The sequence below is a fragment of the Podarcis bocagei genome, assembly GCF_964188305.1.
Source record: "Podarcis bocagei genome assembly, chromosome: Z".
NCBI classification, from domain to species: Eukaryota; Metazoa; Chordata; class Lepidosauria; order Squamata; family Lacertidae; genus Podarcis; species Podarcis bocagei.
In genome coordinates this window covers 14,019,362-14,047,335 of record NC_138140.1, presented here as the reverse complement: position 1 = coordinate 14,047,335, position 27,974 = coordinate 14,019,362, and the positions used below count along the sequence as shown (strand labels likewise).

Sequence of the window (27,974 nt, the reverse complement as noted above, 5' to 3'; positions counted from 1 at the left end):
AGCGGCAGCAACAGCTGATCGCTGGCGTCCCCGTGCACGCGTTTCTTCCCTCCGCGTGGAAGTTTGGCCCGTTTGGGGACCGCGAATGCCGCCGGCCGCTTTGGCTTGCTAGTTTCGCTTCTGCAGCCCAGCGCTTGAGCCATGGCCGAGAAATTGCAGCCGCGCACTTTGCGGCTCTCGCCTCCCGGCTTGGGCTTAGTCGAGGGGCGCGGGGAGCGAGGGGCCGTCAGGATGTTGGGGGACATGGATGAAGAAGACGAGGCCTTCCAGCTTCCGACGGGAGGGTGAGAATGCGGCGCCTCTCTGCGTGGGGGGAGATGCGGGGTGTGCGGGTGTCTTTGGGTCCGCGTGAGGGGGCGGGGCTGTGTGAGGGGACCATAGCTGTGTGGGGGGCTGGGTCTGCATGTGGGACTAGAGCTGTATGTGGGCCTGGGGCAGTATGTGGGGTTGGGGCAGCATGTGGGGTTGGGGCAGCATGTGGGATAGAGCTGTATGTGAGGCTGGGGCAGCATGTGGGACTAGAGCTGTGTGTGGGGCTGGGGCTGCATGTGGGGTTGGGGCAGCATGTGGGGTTGGGGCTGCATGTGGGACCATAGCTGTGTGTGGGGCTGGGGCAGCATGTGGGGTTGGGGCAGCATGTGGGGTTGGGGCAGCATGTGGGACCATAGCTGTGTGTGGGGCTGGGGCAGCATGTGGGGTTGGGGCAGCATGTGGGGCTGGGGTGGGTGGGTGGAGGCTTACGAAGGGTGATTCCGAGCACATGCAGAGGGGTTTGTCTGCAAATACGTGCTGTTAGGCGCTGAGAGAGAGGCGAAGTTCAGCTGAGCTAGGCGTCTTTGAGCCAGCAAGGTTCCTTCTCTCTTTTTCTCTCTTTTTCCTTCTTTCTGTCTCTCTGCCTCACAGCGTTGCTGGTGAGGATGAAATGGGCGGGGTTTCGGACAGCTAAGGATGAATTGGGAAGCGCTGGGTTGCATCCGACTAAGCTATGCGTTGGTTACGCCCGCCCATTTCAGTGGACCAACTCTGAGCTGAAACCGAAGTGCCTTGTGTTTTCACTGTTTCTTACATGCTTAGCTTTGGAGCTAAAAAGTTTGCCTCTCATGATGATTGGGTGCGGGAGGCAGGGACCCTGCTGCAGAAATAGTAACCTCCGCAACCCCAGACCCCTACACCACTGGTGATGGGAGTGCACTTGCTCTACAATCCAGAGGGCCAAAGGAACCCCACACCTTTTGTAGAGTGAGGGAATACATTATGTTTTAGTAGTGGTTTGGGAGTAGGAAGTTCAGCCCAAGGGTTAATGGGGAAAGGAGCATTTTTCTTAAAAAGCAAGACTTATTGGGGAGTAGACTCCACTGAATTCAACTGAACTTCCCCATGAATGTACATAGGGTTGATTTGCATACAAATGCCTGTTGCCTGTGCTGTGGTGAAATATTTTCCCTTTTCCTAATTCTAGCTTTCTGTTTCCACTTCTTCTGTGCTGATGTTACACTGAGAGAGAGTCACAAAGTGAGCTTCATCTCCAAGTGGGGGTCTGCACCCTGATCGCCCAGGTCACAATTTGGCATTCTAACTCCTGCCCTAAAGTGGGTGCCAGTAACAGGACTGAATGGAGGTGTTTTGTGGTCTTAGATTCCTTCTACAAAAGGAACCCTAAGAAAGATTTCTAGTGCCCTTTACACTGTGACATTTTAGGTGTTCAAAATAAGGGCACTGCAGTGCTGCTTTTGGCAACGCTGGCAGTGAGCAAAGGTCAGAGTGACATATAGCCAGTGGGAGTTGTAGTTCAGAAATTTATGGAGAACTGCAGATGCCCCCCCCCAAATATTCAAAATATAGTCCGGCCCCCCACAAGGTCTGAGGGACAGTGGACTGGCCCCCCTGCTTAAAAAGTTTACTTGCCCCCGATCTATGTCTTCCCAGAATGTCACTCTCCCCAGAAGGAGAAGCGAAGCTCACAATCTCTGTTCCGCTCGCTTCTTTTGGGAGCCCCTCAAACATGCATGTTGCCACTTGTGGTTTTTCTCTAGCTGTTTGGGGTGCTGTCAGGCATTTAAAATGGGCACTTCACCCCTTGGATATTTTTGCTTGCTGTTCAGTATAGCATGGAGTTTGGGTCTAAGGCTGGAGATTTAATGTTTGAAGATACTTGACCTTGGTATGTGTGTGTTGTTTCTTTCTTTGTTTTAATCTGCAAGTTTCTAGCTCTCAGGAGTGCGGGGAAGTGGGCTAGGATGTGTTGTAACTGGTAAGTTTCTGCTTCCAAAACAACCCTGAGATGAGATACTTCTGAATGTCTGTAGGGAAAACCACTTGTGTTCAGCCAGGTTTATTCCCTCTCCCCACCTTCCTGGCAATGAATCTCCGTATGTGGGGAAAGGTAAGCCGCAAGGGCAGGGTTGTATCTTTGCAATACAATAGTACCTCGGGTTACATACGCTTCAGGTTACAGACTCCACTAACCCAGAAATAGTACCTCAGATTGAGAACAGAAATCGTGCTCCGGTGGCGTGGCAGCAGCAGGAGGCCCCATTAGCTAAAATGGTGCTTCAGGTTAAGAACAGTTTCAGGTTAAGAACGGACCTCTTCAACAAATTAAGTACTTAACCCGAGGTACCACTGTAATGGATACCTTTTAAATTTTTGTTTTGTTTACAATGTCTTCCGGACATCTGTTCCAAAACCAAAGCATTCCAAAACCAAGGCGTACTTTCCTATAGAAAGTAATGCAAAATGGATTAATCCATTCCAGACAATTAAAAACAACCCCCAGAATAGCAATTTAGAATGAAAATGACTATCTAATTATACTATTGATCCATAAAATGAAAGCAATAGACCAGGCTGCTATCTGCTAACCAGTATTAAAAACTGGCAGTGATTTACCCATTGCCATTGGAGGGATGAGTGCACGGGGTGTGTGATGGGGGAGTTCCAGTGGCGGGGGGGGGGGATGGAAAGGAAGGCAAAAGTCATCTCTCTGAGGAGCAAGTTGGCTTCTCTTCCTCCCCCCATGCCAGCCTTTCTGGATCCATCCCCCCACCCACCCAACCCGCCACTTGGGTGTGTGAAGAACTCTTACTGCAGTGGTGGCACCAGCATCCTGTCACGGCAGTCACTTCTGGGTGTGGATCGGTGGCAGCGAAAGCGGAGAAGGCGAAGTCGCTACATCATTAACGACACCCTTCTCTGCTTCCAGATTTCACTGCTGGCACCAACTGAGGGAAGGCCGTGCCGAGCAGACAGGGGGTGTCGCTGCCACCCTCTGGGCCCCTCTGCCACCACTGTCCTTGCAGCATCAGCCACTCCCTCCTCCGCTTTTGGGTGTCGCCCAGTGGCTGGTGCAGCTGGTGCTGAATAAGGGAAGCCCAGGTCAGGCAGCAAACAAGCAGGCAATGGAATTGTGGCACTCAAAACAAAAGTGCAACCCCCCCCCCCCGAAGTACGTCCAGATGCCAAAAAAAGTTTGAAAACCTGAACACTCATTTCCGGGTTTGAAGCATTCGGGTTCCAAGTAGTTTGTGAACTAAGCTGTTCAAAAACCAAGGTACCACTGTACTAGGTTCTATAAAAGCTTGGGTGCAATAATTGGGCAACAGCCTTTTCAGTTTTAGGGACTTTGTAGTTTAGACAAAAAGCAAGTAAGAGATAATATGATAGAAGTTTATCAAATTAGGCATGCCACAGAGAAAGTGGATAGGGAACAGTTTCTCTCCCTCTTGTGAACATCCGATGAAGCTGAATATTGGAAGACCTTCAGGAAAGGCAAAAGAAAGTACTTTCTCACACCATGCACAGTTAAACTACAGAACTCTCGCGCAGGAGGCAGGAATGGCCACCAACTTGGGTGACTTTAAAAGAGGATTAGAAAAATTCAGGGAGGAGAAGGCTAGCAATGTTTTGTCACCGTGGCTGTGCTCACCAAGTTGGTGGCAGCAGGGCTTCTGAACAACTGTTGCTGGAGACCACAGGAGGGGAGAGGCCTCTTGTGCCTGGGTTCTGTTGGCTACTGTAAGAACAGAATGCTGGACTCGCTGGGCCTTTGGCCAGATCCTGCAGGCTTTTCTTTTGTTCTGAAGAGAGGTTATAGAAACTAATAGGAAAAGGAAGGGATTGTCTCCAACTAAGTTCTGCTTAGAGAAGACCCACAATGCGTCTACTCCTTTAGTTGTGTGCATTAATTTCTTACGACAGCTCTGCCAGGCTGGTTACCCCCAAGAGAGACTAGGCAAAGCTCCCCTCGGCAAGCACCCCTAAGTGGGGTGGCCAACATCCTAATCCCTAACAGGATTCTAGTTTTTGAATCCATTACCCTCTGGTCTTTGGGGAAGGCTGCAACAAAATCGCCAACCTGCAGTTGGCTTGCAGATACATGTCTTGTTCTGTTCCCACCCGCTTGCCTCTCTCTGTGAATGAAGTGAATGGTTACTTTTCTCTCTGCCCAGGACCAGGCTGGCCTCTCTCTTTGGACAGGATCAGACAACTACAGAATCTGGAAATGTGCTCTTCCAATACATGCCACCCAAGCAGCCTAAAAAAGGTCATCCAGCTACCGGTAAGTAAACTGTTCACAATGCCCAGGAACATAAAGACGAGCCCTTATGGACCATCTAGTCCAACCTTTGGTTCTGAAGCTCCACAGAATCAACTGGGTTGGTCAACTCCCGAGTAGCGCTGGGGAGAGACCCCTGACCTGGGCCCCCAGAAAGGTGCTGGTGGTCTGTATTCACCACACTGGGGTAGATGGACCCAGTGGTTTGACGCCATACAAGGCAACTTCCTGTTTTTCATTAATCTGAGCAACTGGCTTGGTCCCAAGACAAGGGAGCTAACTTGGCATGATATTTGCAAGCAATGCTCTGTTTGCAACAGAGCACTTACCCTTCTCATGTGCTGCTCCAGCTGCAGGTCTGTCTACCCAGAAGCATCCTCCTGCAGCTGCTCCTGCGGCCGCTGCTGCTCCTGCGCCCACTGCAGCAGTTCAGTCAGTCTTCTTTGCTACAGCTGTTCATGCATATTTGTTGTGAGTACTACAGTAGAGGGGATGAGCTGCAGTGTGTTCTTGCTACCCAAGTCCTGTGCTCACATCTTTTGCAATCATCTCTCCATCTTGCCTGGCTTCTTTGGAAAGAGGGGGAACTGAACAACAGTTGGGGGTGGTCGATTAGGGTGAATGAGGCACTGCCAACTCAACCTCAGCCTGGCCCCACCTGCCCGTTGTTGTTTTTTTACTTCCAGCCAATCAGGCTGTGGATATCATTGACTCTGGCTCAATGTGCTGGCTCAATTGCCTTATGCCATGCCAGTGAAAGCAGGTCCAGTAGGATGCCACCCCCTCATTCTGCCCTCAGCTGTCTCCCACCTGCCTGCCTTCTTACGTCCAACCGATCCAGAGGGCAGGACTTCCTGTCAGCTTCCTCTTCCCCCTCAGTCTCCATGCTGCCATGGTAGAGCACAGCAGGGAGGAGGATGGGGACAGCCCTAGACTTAGCTGGCCCTTCTTGTCGTTGGCTCTGGTGCCACCTAGAGTTGGGCTCCCTGCATTCACCCCATTGAGGCACCAGCCAACACTGAACTGAACTGAGGATAGAGACCTCCTGGGATGAGGAGCTTGTGGGCTGATAAAATGTTGCTGGGCTGCTACCGCCCGCCCCCCACATCGCCCCTCACTGTTGGCCAGATGGCCTGGGCTAATGGGAGTTAAACAACCCCTGGGAAGTCTTTGTAAAGAGCTGCTTAATATAACCCATGGGGTTGGCATGGTGGCAACAATTGTGGGAAGCTAAGAGGTGTTCTCTTCTCATTCCAGTACCAATGGGAAATATGTGAAACATGGCAAGTATGGAGCAGCTGTAGTGGGCAGCAATGCAACCAAGGAGGTAAGAGGAGGAGGTGTGGTGTCTTGAAGTAGCCTGGCTTTCTGCCAACCTGCTGTCCTCCAGATGTTTGGGACTACAGCTGCTGTTGGTCCTAAACATCTGGAGGATAGCAGGTTGATGTAGGTTGGGCTAAGGAAATGCTTCCCTTTGTCTGAATCCTGGTTTCCTGATGGTGTCTTACTCTGGAAAAAGCAAAGGTGCTGTTTTGGCTCCTGTCTCTTTCTGCCTCATCAGCTCACAAGGGTTATAGCTCCCATCTTTCTTATTCTGACCTCACTTCTCTACAAAAAGTATTCTCAGCAGGGAAGGGGCTGTCACACAGCAACACAGCATCCACTTTGCAGACAGAAGCTCCCAAATCCAATTGCTAGCTCCTCTGGGTAGGGCTGGGGACACTGCTGCCGGTCAGAGTAGGCAGTCCTGAGCTAGAGAGACCAGTGGTTTGATTCAGTCCAAGGCCCTGTGCTCTTATGTAACTAGAACCATGTGGACTAGAATCTTGACAAAAGAAGGGCCTAGGGGGTATTGTGTGCAGAGTGGACAGAGGAGTGTGAGACAGTAACTTTGTCGTGGCTTGAAAAATCAGTAAACGTTCCCACCACACTCAAAAAAGGAAGGGGGTTTCAGCAGCTTATGTTGGAAAAGGGATTCAGTTTTTCCAGCCTCTGTCCTTTCAGCTCAGTCAGTAGCTCTTCAGTGGTTTGTTCTGCCCCACTTTGCTGTGAAAGGATTCACAGGTGCTTTACAAGCAACAGATAAAATATGTCAGGAAACATATGCGTTTATTCCAGGAAGACTCTGGTATGATTGCCTTGTCCCACTCCCCTGTTGCAGGTGAGGGTGGTGGGGACAGGATAAAACACTGGGCTGTCATTCCCGTTTAGCTGATTGGGCGGAAAAGGACAGATCTCACCCCTTGGTTTCTCCAGGTGTAGGGAGCCTTTGGTCCTCCAGATATCGCTGAACGACAGCTCCCATCACCCCTCTCCACTGGCCATGCTGACAAGAGCCAATGGGTGTTGTAGCTCAGCACCAAAGGCTCCCCACGCCTGCTCCATTGTAACGAAGTCACTCCACATGTAACTAAGCCAGGCACCTGCAACCAAAGCAATTCCTACGATGAACACCTCTGATGTATTTATATGTTAATATGTCATTTGGCTGTTGGTATAAGAGCAGCTCCAGGTGCTTTTGAAAAGAGCCAGCCCTGTAGTTTTTGATTCCTCACTTTTGCTCCTGTTTTCTTCTGTCCTTCCGTCTCTTGTGGAATCCAGTACAGAGTGCTTCTTTACATCAGCAAGCAGCAGCAGATTGCAACCGCCAGGATTGATGCCTGGTTTGTATTCACGGTAAGCTTTGGTGTTAAGACCTGCAAGGACCATGGCATAGGCTGAGGTTACACGATGCAACGCATCTTGCTGAAGCTAAGGACAGCAGATCTTCTAGGAACCCTGTGGGGCTGCCTTGAGATCTCTCATGTAATACAGTGGTGCCTCACAAGACGAAATTAATTCGTTCCATGAATTTTTTCGTCTAGCGAATTTTTCGTCTTGCGAAGCACGGTTTCCCATAGGAATGCATTGAAAAACAATTAATGTGTTCCTATGGTCAAAAAAAGTCCAAACAAAGCCAAATTTGGTACAACAAGAGTTTATTAAGTGCTCCTTAAAGTTACACATACTGTAAAGAGCATTTCAAAATTCAAACCCAGAATTTTTTTTAAAAAACAGCAGAGTGGCCCAATGGTCACAGAAAATCAGAAAAATGCAGAAAAAACCCACAAGCTTCCAGATTCTTGCAAACCCCTCCCCAACTGTTCCCCCAGCCACCCAGCACACAGAAATTCAAATCCAGAATTTTTTTTAAAAAACAGCAGAGTGGCCCAATGGTCACAGAAAATCAGAAAAATGCAGAAAAAACCCACAAGCTTCCAGATTCTTGCAAACCCCTCCCCAACTGTTCCCCCAGCCACCCAGCACACAGAAATTCAAATCCAGAATTTTTTTAAAAAAACAGCAGAGTGGCCCAATGGTCACAGAAAATCATAAAAATGCAGAAAAAAACAACACAAGCTTCCAGATTCTTGCAAACCCCTTCCCAACACCAAGTCCTTGAATTCCAAACACCCCAACCCAAAATCCAAAACCCCCCAAAAAAGTTTTAGAAGCTTAACTTACCAAATGGCTGCAAAAGAAGTTTTGGAAAAGCTTCAAAAATCACCAAAGTCTTTTAAAACCTCAAAAAAGGCTACTATGTACACTGCGTTCTATGAGTTGCTCCTCGAAGTCAAGTTGCAACTGTATTAACAGTGTTAAGAAAAAGGAAACAAACTTGCAAGACATTTTTGTCTTGCGAAGCAAGCCCATAGGGAAATTCGTCTTGCGAAGCAGCTCAAAAATGGAAAACCCTTTCGTCTAGCGAGTTTTCTGTCTTGCGAGGCATTCGTCTTGCGGGGCACCACTGTAATAGAAATCACTCGGCATAAGCCGGGTATTGTGCATCCAGAAGGCCAGCAAAAATAATTGATGCAAAAAAATCCTGGAAACCTAATGGCCTGCCTTTTTGCTTATTTTTTTGCATTTCTATGCTTCCTTTTTCTCAAGGTGGTATGTGTGGTTCTCTTTTTGCCTCATTTAATCCCCTCAAACACCCTGGGGGGGGAGGCTGAGAAGCAGTGATTGGCCCAAGGTCACACCCAGCGATCTTCCTGTTTCAACGGTCAGTCCCTCTTCGTACAGAACTGGGGGGGATTGTAACCCTTTGGTGAGGGGAGTAGGGGCGTCTCCCAACAACATTTCAGCACTCTTTGCAAACTGCAATTCCCAGGATTCTTTGGTGGTATGATATTGTTTGAAATGCACATTGCATATGAGGTCTCAGCTGTGGTCAATTAATTTCAGTGGGTCTGCTTTGAGTAGGGCTAATGCTTGTTGCAACCCATTAGATTTGAGTAGTGTTAGATCCAAGGGGCCCCTCTATGGTTAAAACGCTTACCTAGAGGTAACAAAGTAAAGTAGATGACATTCTGCCCTCTGTCCTACTGTAGCTTACATCCCTTGGGGTAGGCCTCCACCCCGAAATCCTATATCATTTTTCCATTTCTAAACATGACACACTACAGACGTTGATGTGTGTGGTGGGTGGGTGGGTGTGTGCTCAGAGTAGATTCACTGAAATTAATGCACCAAATTCATCATGTCCATCAATTTTCATGGGTCTGCTCTGAGTAGGGATAACATTGGGACACAACCCAAAGTCTTTAGCAAGACCCATCAGGACAAAAGTTGTTTTGAGCAGAGGCTGTCTGCTGCTCAGAATGCCACTTTCTCCTTTCTCTTTCCGCAGGTGCAGCCCAACAACTACTGCACATTTTATGATGATCAGAGGCAGAATTGGTCCATCATGTTTGAATCAGAAATGGTGGCTGTGGACTTCAGCAAGCAGGTGCCAGAGGCGTGCATTGCATTTTGGGGTAGGGGGTGACAGTCCTGCAGACACTGAACCAGTGTTTGTGGGAGGTCAGCTCTCTTGCATCCGTCGCCAGATGCTTTCTCTGCCAACTACTAAGAAGTATCCAGGGAGGGCAAGGAATGGTGGTGTAGCCAGTTGGGGCCTTTTCAGGCCCCTGGGGTCTTCAGCCAGTCCTGCGTTGGGCCAGATTGCATAGGTGGGGATGACAATGCAGGCTAATGACACAAAGGGCTTGGTTCTTCTTCTTCACAGGTGTGCATTGCCAAGTATAACAGCAGCCGTTCTCCTGACTCTGTGCTGTGCCAGGATCTTGTTCTTGGAGACGGCCAAGGAGTGGAGACTGGAGATGCCCTGGAGATCACTTTTACAGGCTGGCTGTTCCAGAACGGAAGTCTTGGGCAGGTGAGACCTGGCAGAGGGAGTGGCTGATACTGTTTTTATACTGCATATGGGGCACTTCTGTGACATCCTCCAGGTGCTGGGGATGATGGGAGTTGAAGTTTCTAGCAGCACTTCATGGCCACAGCTTTCCCTCTCCTGGTTTATAATTTGCATACAGCCCTTTTCTCCCACAACCCCGTCTTTTTGCCTTTCAATAACATTGCAAGGAAATTCCTCCTGAAACAGGAGAGGGACTTGGTGAGGTTCACCCAGCTTGCTTCACAGCTCAATGTGCATTTGACCCCAACCCCAATGAGCTCTAGCTGGTGCTTTTCCATGGGGGTTGCATTGCTTGCTCTCCAGAGGTGAGGCCTTTCCCAGCCTTGCCGCCCTTTCTCAACTGGGGATGCTGGGGAAGGAACCCAGGACCTTCTTCCTGGGAAGCACATGCTGTTAGGCCCTGAGCTACACCTGTCTCCAAGGACTAGATCCTATTTCTCAACCTCATTTTACCCAATCTGCAACATGGGAGGCACCACTAGGTAGGGGATTCAAAATAGAAAGCTGCCTTGCACTGCATCAGGCCACTGGTCTAGGTTGGCATCGCCCACATTGACTGGCAGTAGCTCTCCAGGCTTCCAAGCAAAAGCCTTTCCCTGACCTTCCTTGGAGATGCCAGGATTGAACCTGGAACCTTCTGCCTGCAAAACAGGTGCTGTGTCCCTGAGCTGTGCCCCGTCCTTCGGTACTCATTGCTGTTGGCTCAGCAACTGGAGTAGCGGAACGTGAACCTATTACCTTCCGCATTAAAAGTAATTTCACCCCATCTACCTTCCACTTTTGGAACAGGTTTTCGCCTCAAATGTAAATAAAGAGAAGCTGCTCCGTCTGAAGCTAGGCTCTGGCAAAGTCATCAAGGTAAGATGGCGCTATCTTCCCCCCGCAGTGCAAGGATTCTTTCTTCCACTTCCACATCTAAGCAGAGTTCAGCAGCCCGGGCTGTGTGGAAGGCTGAATAGCAGTGATGTTTTTTGAGCTCAAACCCTGATCAAATGGCTTCCTCAAGAACGGCAGGCAGGTAGCTGTCCCAGCTTGTCTACGCCTGCCATGATCTGCTGGAGTGGGAGGCCTGCTCTGTGGCCTGGACCAAAACAGTCCTGGACCTCCAGTGTTGCCTCTTGCTGTCCTGGATGAGAGACAGAGGGGGGAGTGTGAGTGGGTGTCTAAGGTAGCCTATTGTACAAAGGGAAAAATTACATTTGTTGCCCCTCCCGCTTTCCCCTCTAGCCCCGCCCACTCCTGGCATGCTCCTCCCCACCAAGAAGGTTTCCCCGGAGGGAATGGTTTTCATCCCTGCTTTCAACTACAGTACTTTCCTCAAGACTGCAAGAGAACTTTCAGTATTCCTGTGCCCTGCTCTCGACCAGCCTTTACCAACCTGACAAACACACACACAGATCCTGTGGACTCCAACTCCCATCATCCCCAGCCAGCGCATGCTGATTGGAGTCGGAGTCCAAGGTATCTGGACGACATCAGGTTGGCGAAGGCTGTGTGGTTCTGGCATTTAGCTAAGGCAGTCACCCAAACTTGTTTTCTGCTTGGTTCTCCATTTCTGGAACTTGAAGGCCTGGGAAGATGGGATGATTGGCATGAAGAGAGGAGGTAGGCGGTTCCTCCTTGTCCCGCCAGCATTGGCTTACGGGTCTTCGGGAGAAGCTGAACGCATTCCTCCGGACTCAACTCTGGCCTTTGAGGTGCAAGTCAAACGGGTGAGTGTGTCTTCCTCAAAACGTGTTAGCGACCAAGAGAACCTCAGAAGGTTGTTGGGTGGTTGGTCTACTGCCTGGATAAAGTTCTACAAATAGAGGCAGTGGTTGCCTTGACCAGACTCCATGATGCCTCTTTTTTGCTCCCTTAGGTGAGGTTTGCAAAGGGTGCTGACTCCGCCGGACAGAGCCTGGGCCCCAGGGACTCCCTCACACCTTCACCAGCACCACAATCAGAAAGCCCCGCTACAGACCCAGCCTGGCTGACTCCTCCTACTCCCGCTCCAAAGCCAGGGTGAGAAATAAATTGAGGGTGCCCTTAGCTTTGAAGCCTTCCATTCTCCCAGGTGTCCCATCCTAACTCTGTATAACCTCAGCTGCATAACTCAGACCCCATCTGCACTGTACCACCTTGGGATCTACGGATGAAGTCCGGTATACAAATTCAATAAATCACAATAAATCATAAGTTCCAAATAGCGCCATGCCATTTTCAACAGCTGTGGCTTCCTCCAAAGAATCCTGAGGGGCTCCTTGTCTCATAGACAACCTGGCAGGGGCCACATTCCAGGGCTGGGCTGGGGCTCCAGTGGACAGAGCAACAGATGCTGCTCCTGCCTTCTGTGCAGCCAGAAAATACTCCATGTGGGGCTTCTTTCTGCACACACCTCTCCCTGTCCAGGGAAGCAAGATGCACTGTCACAGTTCAAGGACACATTCCAGTCAGGCTCAAGCTCCCTTGGGGAGGTAATGAGGTGAGGTAGGTGAGGGGCTTGGCCGAGGCAGAGTCCCAAAGGCCACTTGAGTATCCTACCCCTTAACAGACTCTTCATACTGTGCTCAGGTTTGTTAACTCCCTCCCTTCCCTACTGCAGGGAGCCAGCTGTGCATGCCAAATCAAGCTCTATTAGCGAACAACTAGCGGTAAGTCCCCATTGGAGCCAAATCTGCCTATTGATTGTATATTTCCTGTTGAATGTGACCAAAGCAATGAGAAGTAGCTTGGTCCTCTCACAGAGAGAGGGATCCTTATTGGTGAGCATTTTTTGAGAAACTCAGGTTACCATTCCCTGTTGATCCTGTGATATATTTTTTAAATAAAAGCTCCCACGTAATAAAGATACAGTATTTTTCCGTCTATAAGACGCTCCCATGTTTTAAGAAAATGGGGGAAGATGTATCCGTGTACAAGTTCCCCCTAATTTTTGACAATATTTTTAAGAGAAAAAAACCTAGTCTTATACATGGAAAAATACGGTGTGTCACAGGAAAAGCATATCATCAGTAACCACGAGTAATTAACATTTGATATTGTGCTTGCATAGACTTCTGAGATGGGTTTCTAAGCGGGTTTTTTAAAAAAATAATGCAGTTTTAAAGTTCTTTCATTAACAGTTTTAGAGTGAAAAGGTAGCAAGGAAATGGTGTGTTCATGAGGAACCCCCCCCCCACACACACATTGGAAGGTTGTATAAATGTAATTCCCCCCCCCCCCCCAAATGGGTGTGCATGTAGAGGTGTGTTAGCTTCAATTCCCAGGTTCTTTTCAGTGGGGTTTGTGTGTGTTGGCTGTTGCTGAAATTCAGGTAGGTTGGCAGGATGACGGTTGATGAACATAGCAAGCTGCCTTATGCCAAGTGAGACTGCTCATCCACCTAGCTTCCTACTGTCTACACTGACTGGCAGTGAAGGAGGGGAGGCCCTTTTTTTTAGTTGATTACAAACCTTCCTGGTTCTCCAGGGTTTCAGACAGGGGGCATTCCCTGCCTACCGGGTATCAAACCTAGGGCCTTTTGCATGAAACTGAGGGTCTTGCCCTCCCCAGATCTAGTAGTCACCCCAAACTGGTTTTGGGTGTGAATCTTAATTTGCGGGAAAGCCTTGTAAGGATCATCAAGCATTTTGTTTGTATGTCGCCTTTCCCAAGTTAAAACAATGCTCAAAGCGGCTTACAACGTATTAAAAAAAAACCATAACTACAAATGTTCTGGCATGCCTCTCTCTCGTCAATGTGGGATTTGAAGCCTCCAGGGTCCCTTTCCACTTCCCAGGAGGGTTAATTGTGCATTGTCTTCTTCAGGAGCCGCATGCCATTCAAGAATTTTCAACCCTCTGTCTGAACGACTACCGTCCAATGGCCCCTCCTCAGTGGGCAATGCAAGGTAAAAAGTGTGTTCCCTTGTTGTGCCTTGGTGATGGTCACCAACTTGGGTGGCTTCAAAAGAGGGTTAGGCAAGTTCATGGAGGAGAGGGCTGTCAGTGGCTGGAAACCGCAGGAGGGGAGAGGGCTCTTGCGCTCAGGTGCTGTTTGCAGGCTTCCCATCGGGGCACCTGGTTGGCCACTGTGAGAAGAGGGTGCCAACCAGGCCTCATCTGGCAGGGTTCTTCTTGAGTGCAGTGGCTCTACTCAGTAGAATTTAGTTGGACACAACCCAGAAGCCAGCATGATGATTGTGCATGGAAAGCGGAGGAAATCTGGATGTGTGGGGATGGGGGGAGCAGTGTCCTTCATTTGCTGTAGATCAGCTTGAGCAGAGTCTGCATCTGTCACTGGCATTGTGTTTAGATGCTTGAATTGATCTGTTTGTGTGCTGACTCTTCTGGGCTCCTTTGGGTGGAAATAGAGACAAACATGTTGATGATGATGACGATGATGATGGACTGCTTGTATTGAGATGGGCAACGCTGATGCCTCTGCTTTCTTCCTAGCTCCTCATCCAGCTGTGTCGGGGCTCCAGCCGCCTGCTGCCCCCCAGCCACACCCACCTCTTTCAAGAACCCCTCAAAACTGTCAGGTAAGGAGTCCTTTGTAGGCAGGGAAAGGTTCTTTCATAGGCTGCCAGGTGAGCCACAACATCATGCTCTGTTCCCTGGTTTGCTCAAGACAGGTTCATGCGACTAGCAGGCTTGACTAAGTTTCCTCATCCTTTTCTGTCAGTGTCAGGTCTTCATTTGCAAAATAGGGAGGGTGCAGCATAACCATGAAGGTAATAGCCCTTCGGTGCAAATCCCAAAAGCGCTAGATTAAGAGCTGGCAGCATCCATTGCATTGGGTTGGAGGGAAGCAGTTTGTTACCTTGGCAGTGCTGAGGTAGTTTCCACCAAATCCAGCGGGGATCTTCTATATATTGGATGATCTTTAGAAGAACGTAAGAAGAACCTCTGCTGGATCAGGCCAATGGCCTATCTTGCCCAGCATCCTGTTCAGATAGGGGCACCAGTTCTCAGTGGCTACCTGGATGCCCCAGTGCAAAGTGCACAAACAGTGCCTGCATGCAAGAGCTCTTTCCCCTCCTCCAGTTTCCAGCAACGGCATTCAGAAGCATTCCTTCTTCCAGCCATTAGCTGTCGAGGCCAGTAGCCATCAATAGGCGCCTACCCATGGATTTGCCCAATCCTCTTTTAAAGCTATCCAAATGGTTGTCCATCATTGCCTTTTGCAGGAGAGGATCCCTTGCAGTCCTTGGCCTTTGGGTCTTCTAGCCCTTGAGAGCAGGCTTAAGCAATCCTGCTGTTTTAATGGGGGACCTTGTTGCCGTCTGTTTGGTCAGTGTGACAAGTCACCTGACTCTCCTTTCCCTCCCCCACCTGTGTTCTCAGCCTTATGCAGGGATGCCATATGCTTACCCCCAAGTGAGTGCCGCAGTTTCCCAGCTCCAGCCTGTTGGGTTGTGCCCAGCTCCTTTCCAAGGTATGTTCAAACTGTGCACTATGTAGCTTTGGGAGCTGCTTCCAAACATTAACTTTTTTAAAAAAGCAAACCCCTTTATTAACATTGTTGACAACCCAAAGGTCTGGTAGCAGGCTTGCCATATATGAAGAAAGCAAACAATAAATAATAAGAGAAAGCAATGGTGACTCACCAGGATTAATTAAGACACCCATATTTCCCAAACTGGTACGGATAGGGAATCTTGAGCATCTGCCTCTGTAGCCCAGGAAATGAAATCCTACCTGTTGAGCATTAACTCAAGTTAGAAATCCCCCTGTTCAGAGCATCACAGCCTACTGGATCAGGCCAGTGACCCATGTAGTCCAGCATTTTCTTCTTACAGTGGCCAATCATTATGCCTGTGGGAAACCCACAAGCAGGATCTGAGCACCTTTCCCTTCCTGTGCTTTTCAGCAGCTGGTATTCAGAAGCATTTATTGCCCCCAATTGTGAAGTCGGAACATGGACTCATGGCTAGTTGCCATCAATAGCCTTCTCCTCCTCCGTGAATTTGTCCAATCCTCTTTTAAAGCCATCCAAGTGGTGGCCATCACTGCCTCCAGCAGAAGAGAGTTGCTCGGTTTAAGTCTGCACTGTGTGAAGAAGCATTTCCTTTTGCCTTATTCCAGCCGTTTAAAAGCTGGGAAGAGGCAGCTAAGTTGCCTTAAAGTCCCCCACCCTAGAAGATTCACGGCTGCTTGTTAAGATGCTCAAGGACAACTGTGTTCTTTTCTCCCTGCCCTTTCTTATTGGTGTGACCCCTCTTGTCCCGCCCTGTCCACTTCTACAGTGGTACCTCGGGTTAAGTACTTAATTCGTTCGGGAGGTCCGTTCTTAACCTGAAACTGTTCTTAACCTGAAGCACCACTTTACCTAATGGGGCCTCCCGCTGCTGCTGCGCGGTTTCAGTTCTCATCCTGAAGCAAAGTTCTTAACCCGAGGTACTATTTCTGGGTTAGCGGAATCTGTAACCTGAACCCAAGGTACCACTGTATTTGCTTCTGCTGGCAGTCTCATTTTGAAACAACAATAACAAACACAACCTTGCAAAGTCTTCTTTCCTGTCACAGCAGCTGGAGACCTTGGTTCATTCCTGCTGACAGAGACCCGGCAGCAGAACACAGAGATCCGCCTGGCCGTTGGGAAGGTGGCTGACAAGATGGACCAGCTGTCAGTCAAGGTAATACAGAACTTTCAGGATAGGAAGCTGCTTAAGAACTGCCTTGCTAGCACTTTCCAGAAACAATAGGAAGGTGTTTTTCTCGCAACAGGCTTTTCCAGTGGGCTGAAAAGCTCCCTCCCCTGAGGTGTTGGTTTTGTATTGTTGATTATTTTATTTCATAAAAAACTCAAAGCACTTTACCAAAAGAATAAAACAATAGAATTATTAGTAAAAACAATTTAAATACTCAAAAAATTAAAACCAGCGATAAACTAGAAACCTATCAGCATTCTAGAAATCTAAAGAAGCATGTGCCGAAAAGGGTACAGGCGGTTCTCCATTTACACGGGGTTTGCGTTCTGAGGCACTGTGCATGTCAGCTTGCCCCACACCCCTGCAGGGCCAAAACTGGTGCGCCCACAGATGGGGAGTTGCCGGTACAGTGAAGGTGCCTGCCTCATATTGATAGTTGTTGTTCAACTGTTTTAAGGCTTTTAAACAACTTTGGCGTTTTATCTTCATTAAAAAATACATATATCAGGCAGTATATACATTTTCTGAAATAATAAATCAGTCTACCTTCAGGTTTTGCTTCCGTTTCATACTGTTTGGAGAACTGTATCTAGCTGTTTTTATAGTAGGCTTGTGAATTGTCTTTTTAATCTCTGATGGGGGGGGAGGTTTGGGACGAGGGAAGTTGCTTCAGCTAGGTGGTGGAGCACCTTTTTGCATGCAGAAGGTTCCATGTTAGCTCCCTGACGTCTCCAGGAAGGACTGGGTGACTCCCCAGTCTGAAAACCCAGGGAGATGCTGCCCGCCAGTGTTGACAGCACTGAGCTAGATGGACCCAGTGGTCTGATACTGAGCCAGGTTCCTGTGCTCCCGGCAGTTTCTCTCCTTGGCAAACAAGTGAGCAGCTCAAAGGGCCCAGGCCTGATCTGGCTTCTTCTCTCCCATGTGCTGATGCTTCAAGCTGCATCTCCTTTCTCTCCCCACATCCCTTGCAGCTGGAGGAACTACGGAAGCAAAACTCTGGCCCCGGTTTGCTGCCAGGCGTCTCTTCTGTTACCATGGAAACCTCTATGATCATGAGTAACATCCAGCGTATCCTGCAGGTAAAGAGCCTGTCTACTTGAGAGCATGAAGACTAGAACCTTGCTTTTACCTTCAGGTGAAGGGTCACAGCTAAGCGGCAGAGCATGTGATTCGCAGGCAAAAGGTCCTAGGTACAGCCCCAGTGGTGTCTCCTGGCAGGGCTGAGAGAGACCCTGTGCCTGAAACCCTGGAGGAGACCCTGCCAGTCAGTGGGGAGCCTTGGGCACAGATGCTGCCCTGTCCTTCCCTGTTCCTGCTCTGCACCTTCCTTGAGTTCTTTTGGCCAGCTGGAAGTGTCTTTGTTGCTAGCCTGGATGTGGAGCAATCGGTGTAGAGACTTCTAGTCTCCTGTATTATAGCCACATCTGTTGCTCCACCCACTTTTGTCCCTAGCCCCGCCCACACCTGGACAGTTGATCCAGAGGCAAGGCAGCCTTTGGACTGGCAGAGGTTCTTTGCCCCTGTTGTAGGCTGCACTGAGCTGGATACACACAACTATCTGGCTTGAGCTAAGGGAGCTTCCTCTGTTCCAGTTCCTCTAAGGCTCCACTAGCAATTGGGCTTTTAGTATTGCAGCTCCAGACAGTTTCCAGCCCAAATCAGACCAGGGCCTAGTGTGACGCTGTTCAGATGCCTCTTGAAAGCATGCTTGCTTTGGAGGGCTTTCCATCCTGAGATGTCAGTTATGCAGATCAAGTTTTATACCTGCTGAAATGGTGTTGTTTTTTAAAGTTGAGTAGAATAGATGGGCTTATTGTATCAGAGTTTGTGAAACTGATTTTATTCATTCTCAGAGCTTGGATTTCTGTGTTGTATTTTGCTTTTACCATGTATCTTGCTTCCATGGCTTCATGCAGTACAGCTGTCTCACAATTTGCTTACTAAATAAAGTTTACCTAAGAGGCTTGCTAAAGGGGAGCAGCTCCAAACTGCCCATGTTCTGTCCATGACCATGGCGGAAGACCACAATGATTTCTCTCCTCAAATCTGGGTCCCCGAGAGAGGTTGGGGAAGACATTGTGGCTGGAGATTGTGAGAGTTGTAGAGGCCAGGACTGCCTCTGACACATTCCGTTTTGCTCTTTGTGCCACAGGAAAATGAGAGGTTGAAGCAGGAGATCGTTGAGAAGAGCAGCCGCATTGAGGAGCAGAACAAGAAGATTGGTGAACTGATTGACCGCAACCAACGGTGAGGGAGACTCTTGCTCACTTTTGATGCTCTGTGAGAAACAGCTGGTATTTGTGGCTGAAGCCTAAAGCTCAGGTGGCCTGGCTCAATCCCCAGGCACCCCAAGGCTGCTGCCAGTCAAAGTGGACAATACTGGGCTGGATGGACAAATAGAGGATTACAGGAATATAGCCAGTGTGGGGTGGCAGATAAGAGGGTCTGTCAGAGTAAGATCTGGGAGACCAGGGTTCCAATCTCCACTCTGCCTTGAAGGTGACCTTGGGCCAGTCACACTCTCTCAGCCTAAGCTACCTCACAGGCTTGTGAAGATAAAAAAGGGAGGAAAACTATATACCAGTATTTGAGCTCCTTGGAGGAAAGATGGAACATGAAATAAGAACTATTCTGATTCTGATATAAAGGATAGAAGCTCTCCTAGGGTGGCTTTTCAAAAGTGAGATCTACATATGATACTGCCTTGATTCACGTGTGTAAAAAACAATTCTTCCCCCAGCTATGTGGAGCAGAGCAACCTGTTATCTGAGCAGAGCAACAGCTCACTGCAGAGGACCATGGAGCACACCCAGGCAAGGGTCCTACATGCTGAACAGGAGAAGGTAAGCCCTGGCAGTGTGGCAGCCACAACAGGAAGGCCAAGTGACTGAGGCTGTGGGGAGGGCAAGGGCTATCCCAGGAGTTCACAATCGCTAGTGCAGGTCACAATTCCCCTTTGCCTGCAGGCCAGAAAGAAGTTACATTTCTGAGCAGCAGCAACAACAAAATAGAACAAACGACTGGCTAGGTATACATGCACATACAGGTAAAAGATTCATAAGCTTCAGGTAATCCTTTGCAAAGCACCTCAGGTTGAATATGAGAGAACAACAGAATGTCCCTTTAAAATCTAACAGAGTGGGTAAGGGAAAAAATGCAATACATTAGTCTACAGTAAGTTCTCATTGGCTGCATTCACATGCCATGCTGAACTGTGGATTGGGATGACGTGAGCAAGGACAGTGAATATCCCCCTCACTTCCTCCTATGCAGCCAAGAAGAAGGGTGTGAGAGTTTCCACTTCTAGGTAACTGCTGCTTCCTCTGTTTTCTGGACTGAGAACAGCCATTAATGTTAAGCAGAATTAGTTTCTGAAGTTAGCTTATTGAAACAAACATTTGAAGTTGGTGTGTTTGATATTACCCATAGTTGATGTTAGCTGCAGCTCGTTGTCCCAGGCAACACAGCAAACCATGGCTGGGCACAAGTGTCAGGGTTCCTGGCCGCATGAGAGGAGGAGATGTAAGGGGAGAGCATGCAAGTCCAGGTTTGCTGTGGCTTGTTCTTGCTTGGGCATCAGCGTGCAAACCCTGCCATTAAGGGATCTTCCATGCATCTTACCCTGAGTCTCTTTGGATTTTGAGTGATATAATCAGCCCTTGGACCACAGAATAAGCAGAGTGCTCTTAACCCAAAATGCCATTGCCTCTTTTGATAAAACTTTCTCCCCTCTTGCTGTTCTTGCTTCTGGTGGTGTTAACTCTCCTCTCCTTGTCGCCGCTTTTCTCTCTAGCACATGCCGCCACTGGATCAGGGGTGGGACCAGGTGAGGCATTGTCCTTGGGTGTCCTGATCACCTGAGCACTTCCTTATTCCTTTCATACTTTCCAGGTCAACCATTTCATACTTTTAGCAGGGGAAAACCCCACGCCTTCTGCAGGTGTCTCTCGTTGCGAAGCCTCTCTGTGCCTTGGCATACCGGCTTCAGTGACAATGGGTTTTTCTAAATCAGGGGTGGGGGGACTCCAGGCCCCTGGACTAAAGGCCACCTTCCAGGCCTATGTGCCTGGCCCTCAAAACTCCTTCCAAGCCACGCACCCTCACCAGTCCTACATTGCACCCTCCTTGAGTGCTTTTGCCTGGCTGGATCAGGCCCAAAGCCTGTCTTATTCTCACAACCAGATGTGAATCCTACAAGCAGGATCTGCACTCACCCCACTTGCAATTCCCAGGAACAGCATGCTGTCTCCAACAGTGGAGGGAGACCCTAGCCCTTGTGGCTGCTGGCTGTGTATAGCTTTTCCTGCCCCATTGTTTTGTCTAATCTGCTGCTAAAGCCATCCACCTTTTTGGCCTTCATTCCATCTTGTGGGAGAGAGCTCTGCTGTGTGAAGATGTCCTTTATTTTGTCTGTCCTGAATTTTCTGGGGAATCCTTTTCTGCTCTCCATTTTATGCACCTTTGTCGTGCATGCTTTCTCCTGACCTAACTAAAAAGCCCAAGGCTTCTGCCTCCCCCTGCTCCTCATAGCCTTGCCAGTAGACCAGTTCTTCAGGGTGTTTTCTGGGAGACTCATTCTTAGCATTTGGGACCCTCCAAAAGCACAGCTCTTGCATCCTCCCAGGAAAGGTCTTGTGGGCTCTCCTTCCCCATATGTTCTCCTATCTCTTCTGCTCCTTTGCATTGCAGGTCAGGATCAGCAAGGAGCTAGCGGAAGCCACGGCGCAGATCTCCCAGCTCCAGCTGGAGTTGACCCGTCATCAGAAGCAGGAGATAGATCTCCACTCCCAACTGAATGAAGCCCTGACAGAGTCGGAGAGGCAGAGAGCCCAGGTCAGCCGACTGCATGCACAGCTGGCAGGTAAGGGAAGCTGAGAGGAGGCGCTGAAATGGCAGAAGAGCACTATCCAAGCACATGCAGAGTAGTTTTATCATCCTAGGAAATTCTTTAGCTTGCGGGTAGGGAGCCTGTGGTCCTCCAAGTATTACTGGCCTTCACCTCTCATGAGCCCCAGCAAGCGTAGCCAGGGATGATGGGGTTGGAGTCCAGCAATCTCTGGAGGTCCTGCTCCTTAGGGCCTCCTGCAGTGTAGCTGTTAAAAACTCAGACACACAATCTCCAAAAAGACTCTTGACTTTAATTCCATCTGTTTAAAAAAGGCAAGCTTCTGATCTCTGCAAACTTGATTGATTGTTTTTCTATGCTCCTTTTTGTTGAAATGAATCTCCAGCTTACAAACAATAACATAATGTAACATAATAGAAAATGGGTTCGTGCATATTCTGCACCTTCCTTGCCCTGCATGCAAGAGCAGAGCAGTGTAAGAGTGAGATATGTCTATAAACGCCATGATCATCACAATTATAACAAATAAAGGCTTGACCTATCTCGCTTTGCATGTCATGAGTTATCTCATATATTAGTTTCACCTTTTAAGTTGAAGTACTGAAATAAATGAACTTTTCCATGATATTCTAATTTTTCAAGTTTCACCTGTATGTCTTTAAAGTTACACGGAGGCCCCATCCACACTATACAGCGTTATCATGGCCACTGCAGTCAGTCATGGCTTTCTCCCAAGGAATCCTGGGAAGTGTGGTTCATTCCAGCTGCCAATAGTTGTGTTGAAGTTGAGAGCCCTGCTTAAGTGGCCATTTCCAGCATAGTTTAACAGTCTGGGAATTGTAGCTGTCTCCGGTCTCCCACCACCCCTCAGCACCCTTAAGAGAATGTTCCCATTTCCCAGAATGTTTTCTGGGAAGCTGTGAGTGTTTGACGCATATAGTGCAGATGGCGCTTTACTTAGGCTTAGCTACAGCAGTGGATGGAAACAAGGACATGCATTGTAACCGGCTCTGTGGCCCACCTCCACAGAACTTCAGAAATCGTCTGACGTCATGAAAAGCAGATACCATGAGGAGAAGCTGAGTGGGGAGAAGTTGGATGAGAAGGTGGTAGCCCTGGAAGAGGAGCTGGCTGATCTCCGCATTAAGAAGGAGAATCTGGAGAAGGTAGTGCCCAGGGGTGGCAAAAGTCATCACCCGAGGCCAGAAGTGGCTCCCTGGAAAACTGTCTCTGACCCTTAGGATTATCCCAGTGCCACACCCCTCCCCTTCCCTCACAGCTTTGCACCCTTGACTGTTCTTTGCCTCCCTGGAAGATCTAATAATAATGATGATGATGATGAAAGAATCTATACCCCGCCCATCTGGCTGGGCTTCCTCTTTCATTCTTAAAGGGAGGATTGAAAGGGACAAGTGGGGAAATTAACGTGTGTTGCTCCACCTACTTTTACTCCTGGCAGGCGGCCCCCAAGAAGTGATAGTCAGTGGAGTCTAGTCTATTAGGCAAACAGGGCACTGCCCTCACCCAGCCACCACTGGCTTGCCTTCTTCCTTACAGTCAATCAGGATGTGGCTCTGCCTGTCATTGGACTCCTTGCCTTCTGCCCCACCCACCTCAATGGGCAGGAGCCACCTATCCTTGGAACACCTCTGCTCACTCTGCTGGGTTCTCATGTCTGCCATAGGTCTCTCTGCTTACTGTTTATTACAAGGGCTCCTGAACTGTGGTCTGCGGACCACCACTTAGTTAATGCTGGTTTCCTTCTAGCTTTCCCTGCTTAAAACCACAAGAAGCTCAGGGAACGAGAAGCTGTCACCACAGCAGGAACAGCCAGAGCCTGTGAAAGGCAAGGTCAGTGGGGCTCTCTTAAAACATCTTGATGGAGGGTCTGCGGTTCTAATGTGTCCCACAAGCTTGTTACACATCTGTGCTGTGAACCAGTGTGATGCTGTGTAGTAATGCAGAGACTGAACTGCATTACTGTATATAGAGCTTAGCGTTAGCTGAAAAAGCAACTCATAAATTACATGTTGTCAAAGGCTGGAGGACCCTGAAAAATTCGATGCAGGCAGCTGGGTAGGAGTTTACCTTGTATACAATCTGTAGAGAGAGACACTGGACTCCCTGTCCATAGTACAGTGTGAAATGTGACTTGCCTAATTGGTCCCAAACTTTTGGAAGGGCACCAGGTTGGCAGAGGCAACAGCAGTTAACAACAGTTTAAAACAGTTTACAGTCTCACAAATAAGGTATCTCCTAAAAATACACACTCTGTAACCTCTCTCTGTAACAAACCCTGAAGTGCTCTTGAAATAAGAAGTGTTAAGGAAAGCGGCGGGGGGACAAGCAGTAGAGAGAAATCTTAGTCACATTCAGCAAAAGCAATGGCAAACCACACTTCTGTAACTTCAATCGGGAGTTCTTACCTGTTAGTCTGAACAGCACTGCAATGTCATCTATCTCTTGGCACGTGGATGCTATCCAGATAATGTATGTTGGTTGTAAAATAAATGAATAAATGAAATCACCACCACATTTGGCTGTCCAGAAGCTCTTGCAAGCCCACTGTCCTTGCTGGTGTTGCTTCCCTGCCTTCTGACTCTTTGGCATCATCCTGCCCCAGGTGAAGAAGATCATGAATGAGGTCTTCCAGTCCCTGCGGGGCCAGTTCAACTTAGAGGAGTCCTATACTGGCCAGGAGGTCCTGGGTATCGTCCTGAACGCCATCAAGGTACAGCCCAGGGCAGATGGATCCTGACACATGAATAAGATGCAGATTGAGTGAACTGGTCTAGCATTTCTCTTCCTTTTTGTATGGTTCCAAATGTCATGAGTTTGGGTGCCAGAGTTTTGGGTGCAAGATGCCCATAACTACTGGGTTTAGTAAGTGTTAGAATTTAATCACTGCTTGGAGAGTGAAACTGAAAGTCAGACGCTTAACAGCTGGACTCAGCTTCCTGTGTTGAGGAGATCGCTTGAGAGGTGGGCCATTAGAGAACTAATAATGAAGATGATGATGATGATGATGATGATGATGATGATTTATTTTGTTTATACCCAGCCACTCTGGGTGGCTTCCAACACATATATAAAACATAGTCAAACATTAAACATCTTTAAAAAATGGAACACTTTACCAATTTGCAGAGGCCATGCTAACCTCTTTATCAATCCAATTTTAGTATACAGTATGTGCTGCAGACAGAAAGATGGGCCATCAGCAAGACAGACACTCTACCAGCCAGCAGATGGGTGAAGCCCCACCCAGAGCTTTGAGATAGTGAGTTTGAAGACAGTGCCAATGTTTTAGTTAGGAGGAAGTTTTAGGATTTCAGTTGGCTATGGTGTGATCAAAAGAAAAAAGGCTTTCAGTCTGTTAAATGCAGCAAGCTGGAGAGGCAGGATCAGAACACAATGCAGACTGACAGTTTGAATTAGAGGTTGCAGCAATGGGAAAAACGGGACTCTCTTGGAGTGTATGCTGGGGGCCCCCTCCATTACAGGCTCAGGTGTAAATAAACTATATATCATTATGACACCACAGTCTACACTGTGCCTCATTTCCAAAGAAACACAGGCTAAGTGTCTAGACCCCTGCAATATTGCACATATTAGGGTGGCATTTAGCCCCATATTACTAATCATGGGAGCAGCAGAGAGGGTGAAGCCCAGCTCTCTAGAAATACAGTGGTACCTTGCAAGACGGAAAACTCGCAAAACGAAAGGGGTTTTGGTTTTTTGAGTTGCTTCGCAAGACGATTTTCCCTATGGGTTTGCTTTGCAAGACGGAAACGTCTTGCAAGTTTGTTTCCTTTTTCTTAAAACCGTTAATACAGTTGCGACTTGACTTCGAGGAGCAACTCATAGCACGCGGTGTGGTAGCCTTTTTTTAGGTTTTTGAAGACTTGGGTGATTTTTGAAGCTTTTCCAAAACTTTTCCGACACCGTGCTTCGCAAGAAGAAAAAAACCGCAGGACGAAAAAACTCGCAGAACGAATTAATCTCGTCTTGCAAGGCACCACTGTAACAGGTTGTATCTAAGGTACTACAAAGTGAAAGTCACTTAGCTGTGCCTGTGTGGCTGAGTAGGGATTCAAACCCTGGTCTCCTGAGTCCTGGTTAGAGACCAACCATTACACAGTACTTTCATCAGGGGCTGCAGTCGTTTTTGTGGCAAATAATCCCCCCTCCCCTCTACTTGTTCCAGACAACAACTCTGCAGCTGCTGGAGAGTCAGGAGGAGCAAAGGGGGAGCAGCAGCACCGAGGAGGAAGGACCTGCGGGAAGGAAGCAGCCAAGTGCCGTACCCCTTTATGGGGATCCCCACAGCAACTCTCTCCTAGAACCAGCACCAGTGGCATCCCCCGCTCCTTTGGCTAATCTGAAAGAAAGCTCAAGCAGTCCTCCATCCACCGCTCTCGAAGGAGCCCAAGACAGTCTGCTTTTTGCAGCTCCTGAGGCTCATTCTTCGGAAGCACCGGTTGAAGAAACACGTGCAGCCTCTGCTCAAGCTGCAAGGCTGCCTCTCAGGCTCTCCGCCAGAATTGAGAAGGAGAGGCCAAGCACTCAGGGTGAAATGGACACAATAGACACCGCCATTCTGGCACCTCCAAATCCAGCAGCGGATGAGATGGCCCCTGCAATGGAGGGGCCCACAACGGGTCCAGAGGGCAAGGAGGAGAGTGGGGCAAGTCAGCACACTGCTGGCCCCACTTCTCAAGCTGCTGTAGCCGACAAGCAGCAGGACTTGGCTGGAGCCTCACAGCCAAGACCAGCGTCCAGCCCCATGGAAGCGGATTCCAGGTCTGTGCCAGGGCGGGAGGGGGACGGGAACTGTACCCATTATGAGTCTCTTGCCTTTCCGTGCCTTCCCCCCCACCCCCTAATAACATGGGGTTTAAGGCACAAAGGAAGACCCTGGCTCCCCCTTGTTGGGTGATAACGCCAAGGCCTGTTGCCTCCCCCCAACTGCAGCGTCGCCTGGGATTCATTCCTCGGGTCTCCCGTCACACTGATGTGGCCCATATCCAGGGACATGAGCACACAGTGAGCAGAGTTCAAAACAGAAGCTCAGCCTTGAGTAGTAACATCTAAGCCTAATTTATTGCAAATTAAATCAAAGGTAACAGAACAAAGAAAACATGGCTGCTCTCTCTGTCTTTCTTCCTCGGAGAGAGAGCGGCAAAAAACTAAAGCTATACAGAGTGGAAACAACATATCTCAATTTCATCTCACAAGACTCCCACAATCAGTGCTGGAATGTAAACAGACATGTGACATGTAACAATCCCACACACATCTGCAGTATGGGAGGAATGGAATTCTCAACACCCCTCTGCTCCATTCATTGACATCAGCGCTAGCACTCCCCGACTCCCTCATTTAACCCCCACATCAACCCTGTAAGGTAGGCACTACCCAATGAGCTTCAGGACTGAGTAGAGATTTGAACTCTGGTCTCCCAGGGTTCTGGTCCGTTAACCACTGCATCACTCCCACTCTCCTTTTCCTTCTGTCTTTTTCTCTTGCAGTCTTCTTGAGGACAAGGGTGGTTTCTTCAAAGTTGCCACTCCCAAGCCATCAGCATTGGGAACTCTCTTGGCAGAAGACGACGATGAGGAAGAGGTGGTAAGAGCTTTGAGGGAGTGCAGTGGTGTATGGTGCCATTTGGGACGGCTTAAGGTGGCAGGCATAGAGGCCCTCAATAGGTGTTTGATAAACTAAAGTGGTAGTGTTTTGTTACCAGGGCACCACCAATCTTTCCTGTGGCTGTTAGGGGCACTATATTGTTACGGTTTTGTGGCATGTTCATATTTGTTTCAAGCATGTTTTCAGCCGCTATGGCCTTTGAGTAACAAGTGACTAACAAGTCCAATTAGTCCAATCACTTTATTAGGGTCAATGTCCACTATTCAATACTAACAATAGCTGGAACCATAGCCACTGACGGGCAGCAGAGCCAACTACTTCCCGTTTTGTCCTCTTCTTCCCTGCTGAGTCCCACAAGGGCCAACCCTGAGACTTACTAGGAGAAAGCTAGAGCCCGCATCCTTGGCTTCCTTCTCCCGCTTGCCTTGCTGATGGTCCTGCTCAGCTGGCCACCTGAGTCAGAGCCTGCTCTGCCAAGCAGCAGTGACCTAACCCTGCCTTTTTTTCTCTCGGTTTCAGAGCCTTAAGGGTCGGCCTCCCCCCACCCCACTCTTTGATGATGATGACGATGACGACGATGACCTGTACCTGCTGGGATGAGCAGCTTGGAAAATGCCATGGCAATACTTTCTTTTCTCAAGAGCTTCAGTGATTGCTATCTGGGGCTGAGATGGATGGAGCTGGGGGTTTTCCTGTGGGCCTCCCCAGATTGCTCATTTGGGCTTTGGTGGCCTTAATTTGTGGTTTTTGAGGCTGCTAGCAGGAAGAGGGGTGACTCTCTCTCTCTTGGTAGCAAATATCAATTGGGGACTTTGTCTAGCTTCAAAGTCCTGACTGTTTAATTCACCACTGCCGAACACACCTGTACCCTACACACTTTTGACCCAGCTGCTGCTGGGAGTAGCGATGGGTATCACCTTGAACAGCTCCTCTCTGTGGAAACCAAACTTAACCTATTGCTATAGCTCACTTCCAGTTTTGAACCTTGGCAAAACGGATCTTGAAGAAAATAATAATAAAGTGCAATTAAAATAAATTAACCCTGTTGCCTTAGTTCTTTCACTTT

The 27,974-nt window shown here is 48.8% G+C and overlaps 1 protein-coding gene across 1 annotated transcript; it reads left to right on the top strand.

Moving 5' to 3' along the window:
• LOC308578690 (FK506-binding protein 15-like) lies at positions 1-27,944 on the top strand. Its single transcript, XM_081179162.1, has 26 exons — positions 1-284; positions 4,449-4,558; positions 4,906-5,026; positions 5,813-5,882; positions 7,157-7,231; positions 9,228-9,326; positions 9,606-9,755; positions 10,584-10,652; positions 11,363-11,506; positions 11,656-11,798; positions 12,379-12,500; positions 13,528-13,665; positions 14,213-14,298; positions 15,104-15,194; positions 16,286-16,395; positions 17,385-17,492; positions 18,566-18,660; positions 19,154-19,256; positions 20,207-20,239; positions 21,103-21,274; positions 22,289-22,425; positions 23,027-23,110; positions 23,883-23,990; positions 25,467-26,062; positions 26,791-26,887; positions 27,428-27,944. Exons 1-26 carry the CDS (start codon positions 142-144, stop codon positions 27,506-27,508), a joined length of 3,285 nt encoding a protein of 1,094 aa, XP_081035288.1. The 5' UTR covers positions 1-141; the 3' UTR covers positions 27,509-27,944.
• Positions 27,945-27,974: the final 30 nt, after the last annotated feature.

Excerpts from the sequence above, each read along its gene's own strand:
- LOC308578690 (XM_081179162.1), top strand. The coding sequence starts at position 142 with ATGGCCGAGAAATTGCAGCCGCGCACTTTGCGGCTCTCGCCTCCCGGC. Across the intron at positions 13,666-14,212 it reads TCCTCAGTGGGCAATGCAAG|CTCCTCATCCAGCTGTGTCG; the intron begins GTAAAAAGTGTG and ends CTTTCTTCCTAG. Across the intron at positions 26,063-26,790 it reads CCCATGGAAGCGGATTCCAG|TCTTCTTGAGGACAAGGGTG; the intron begins GTCTGTGCCAGG and ends TTTCTCTTGCAG.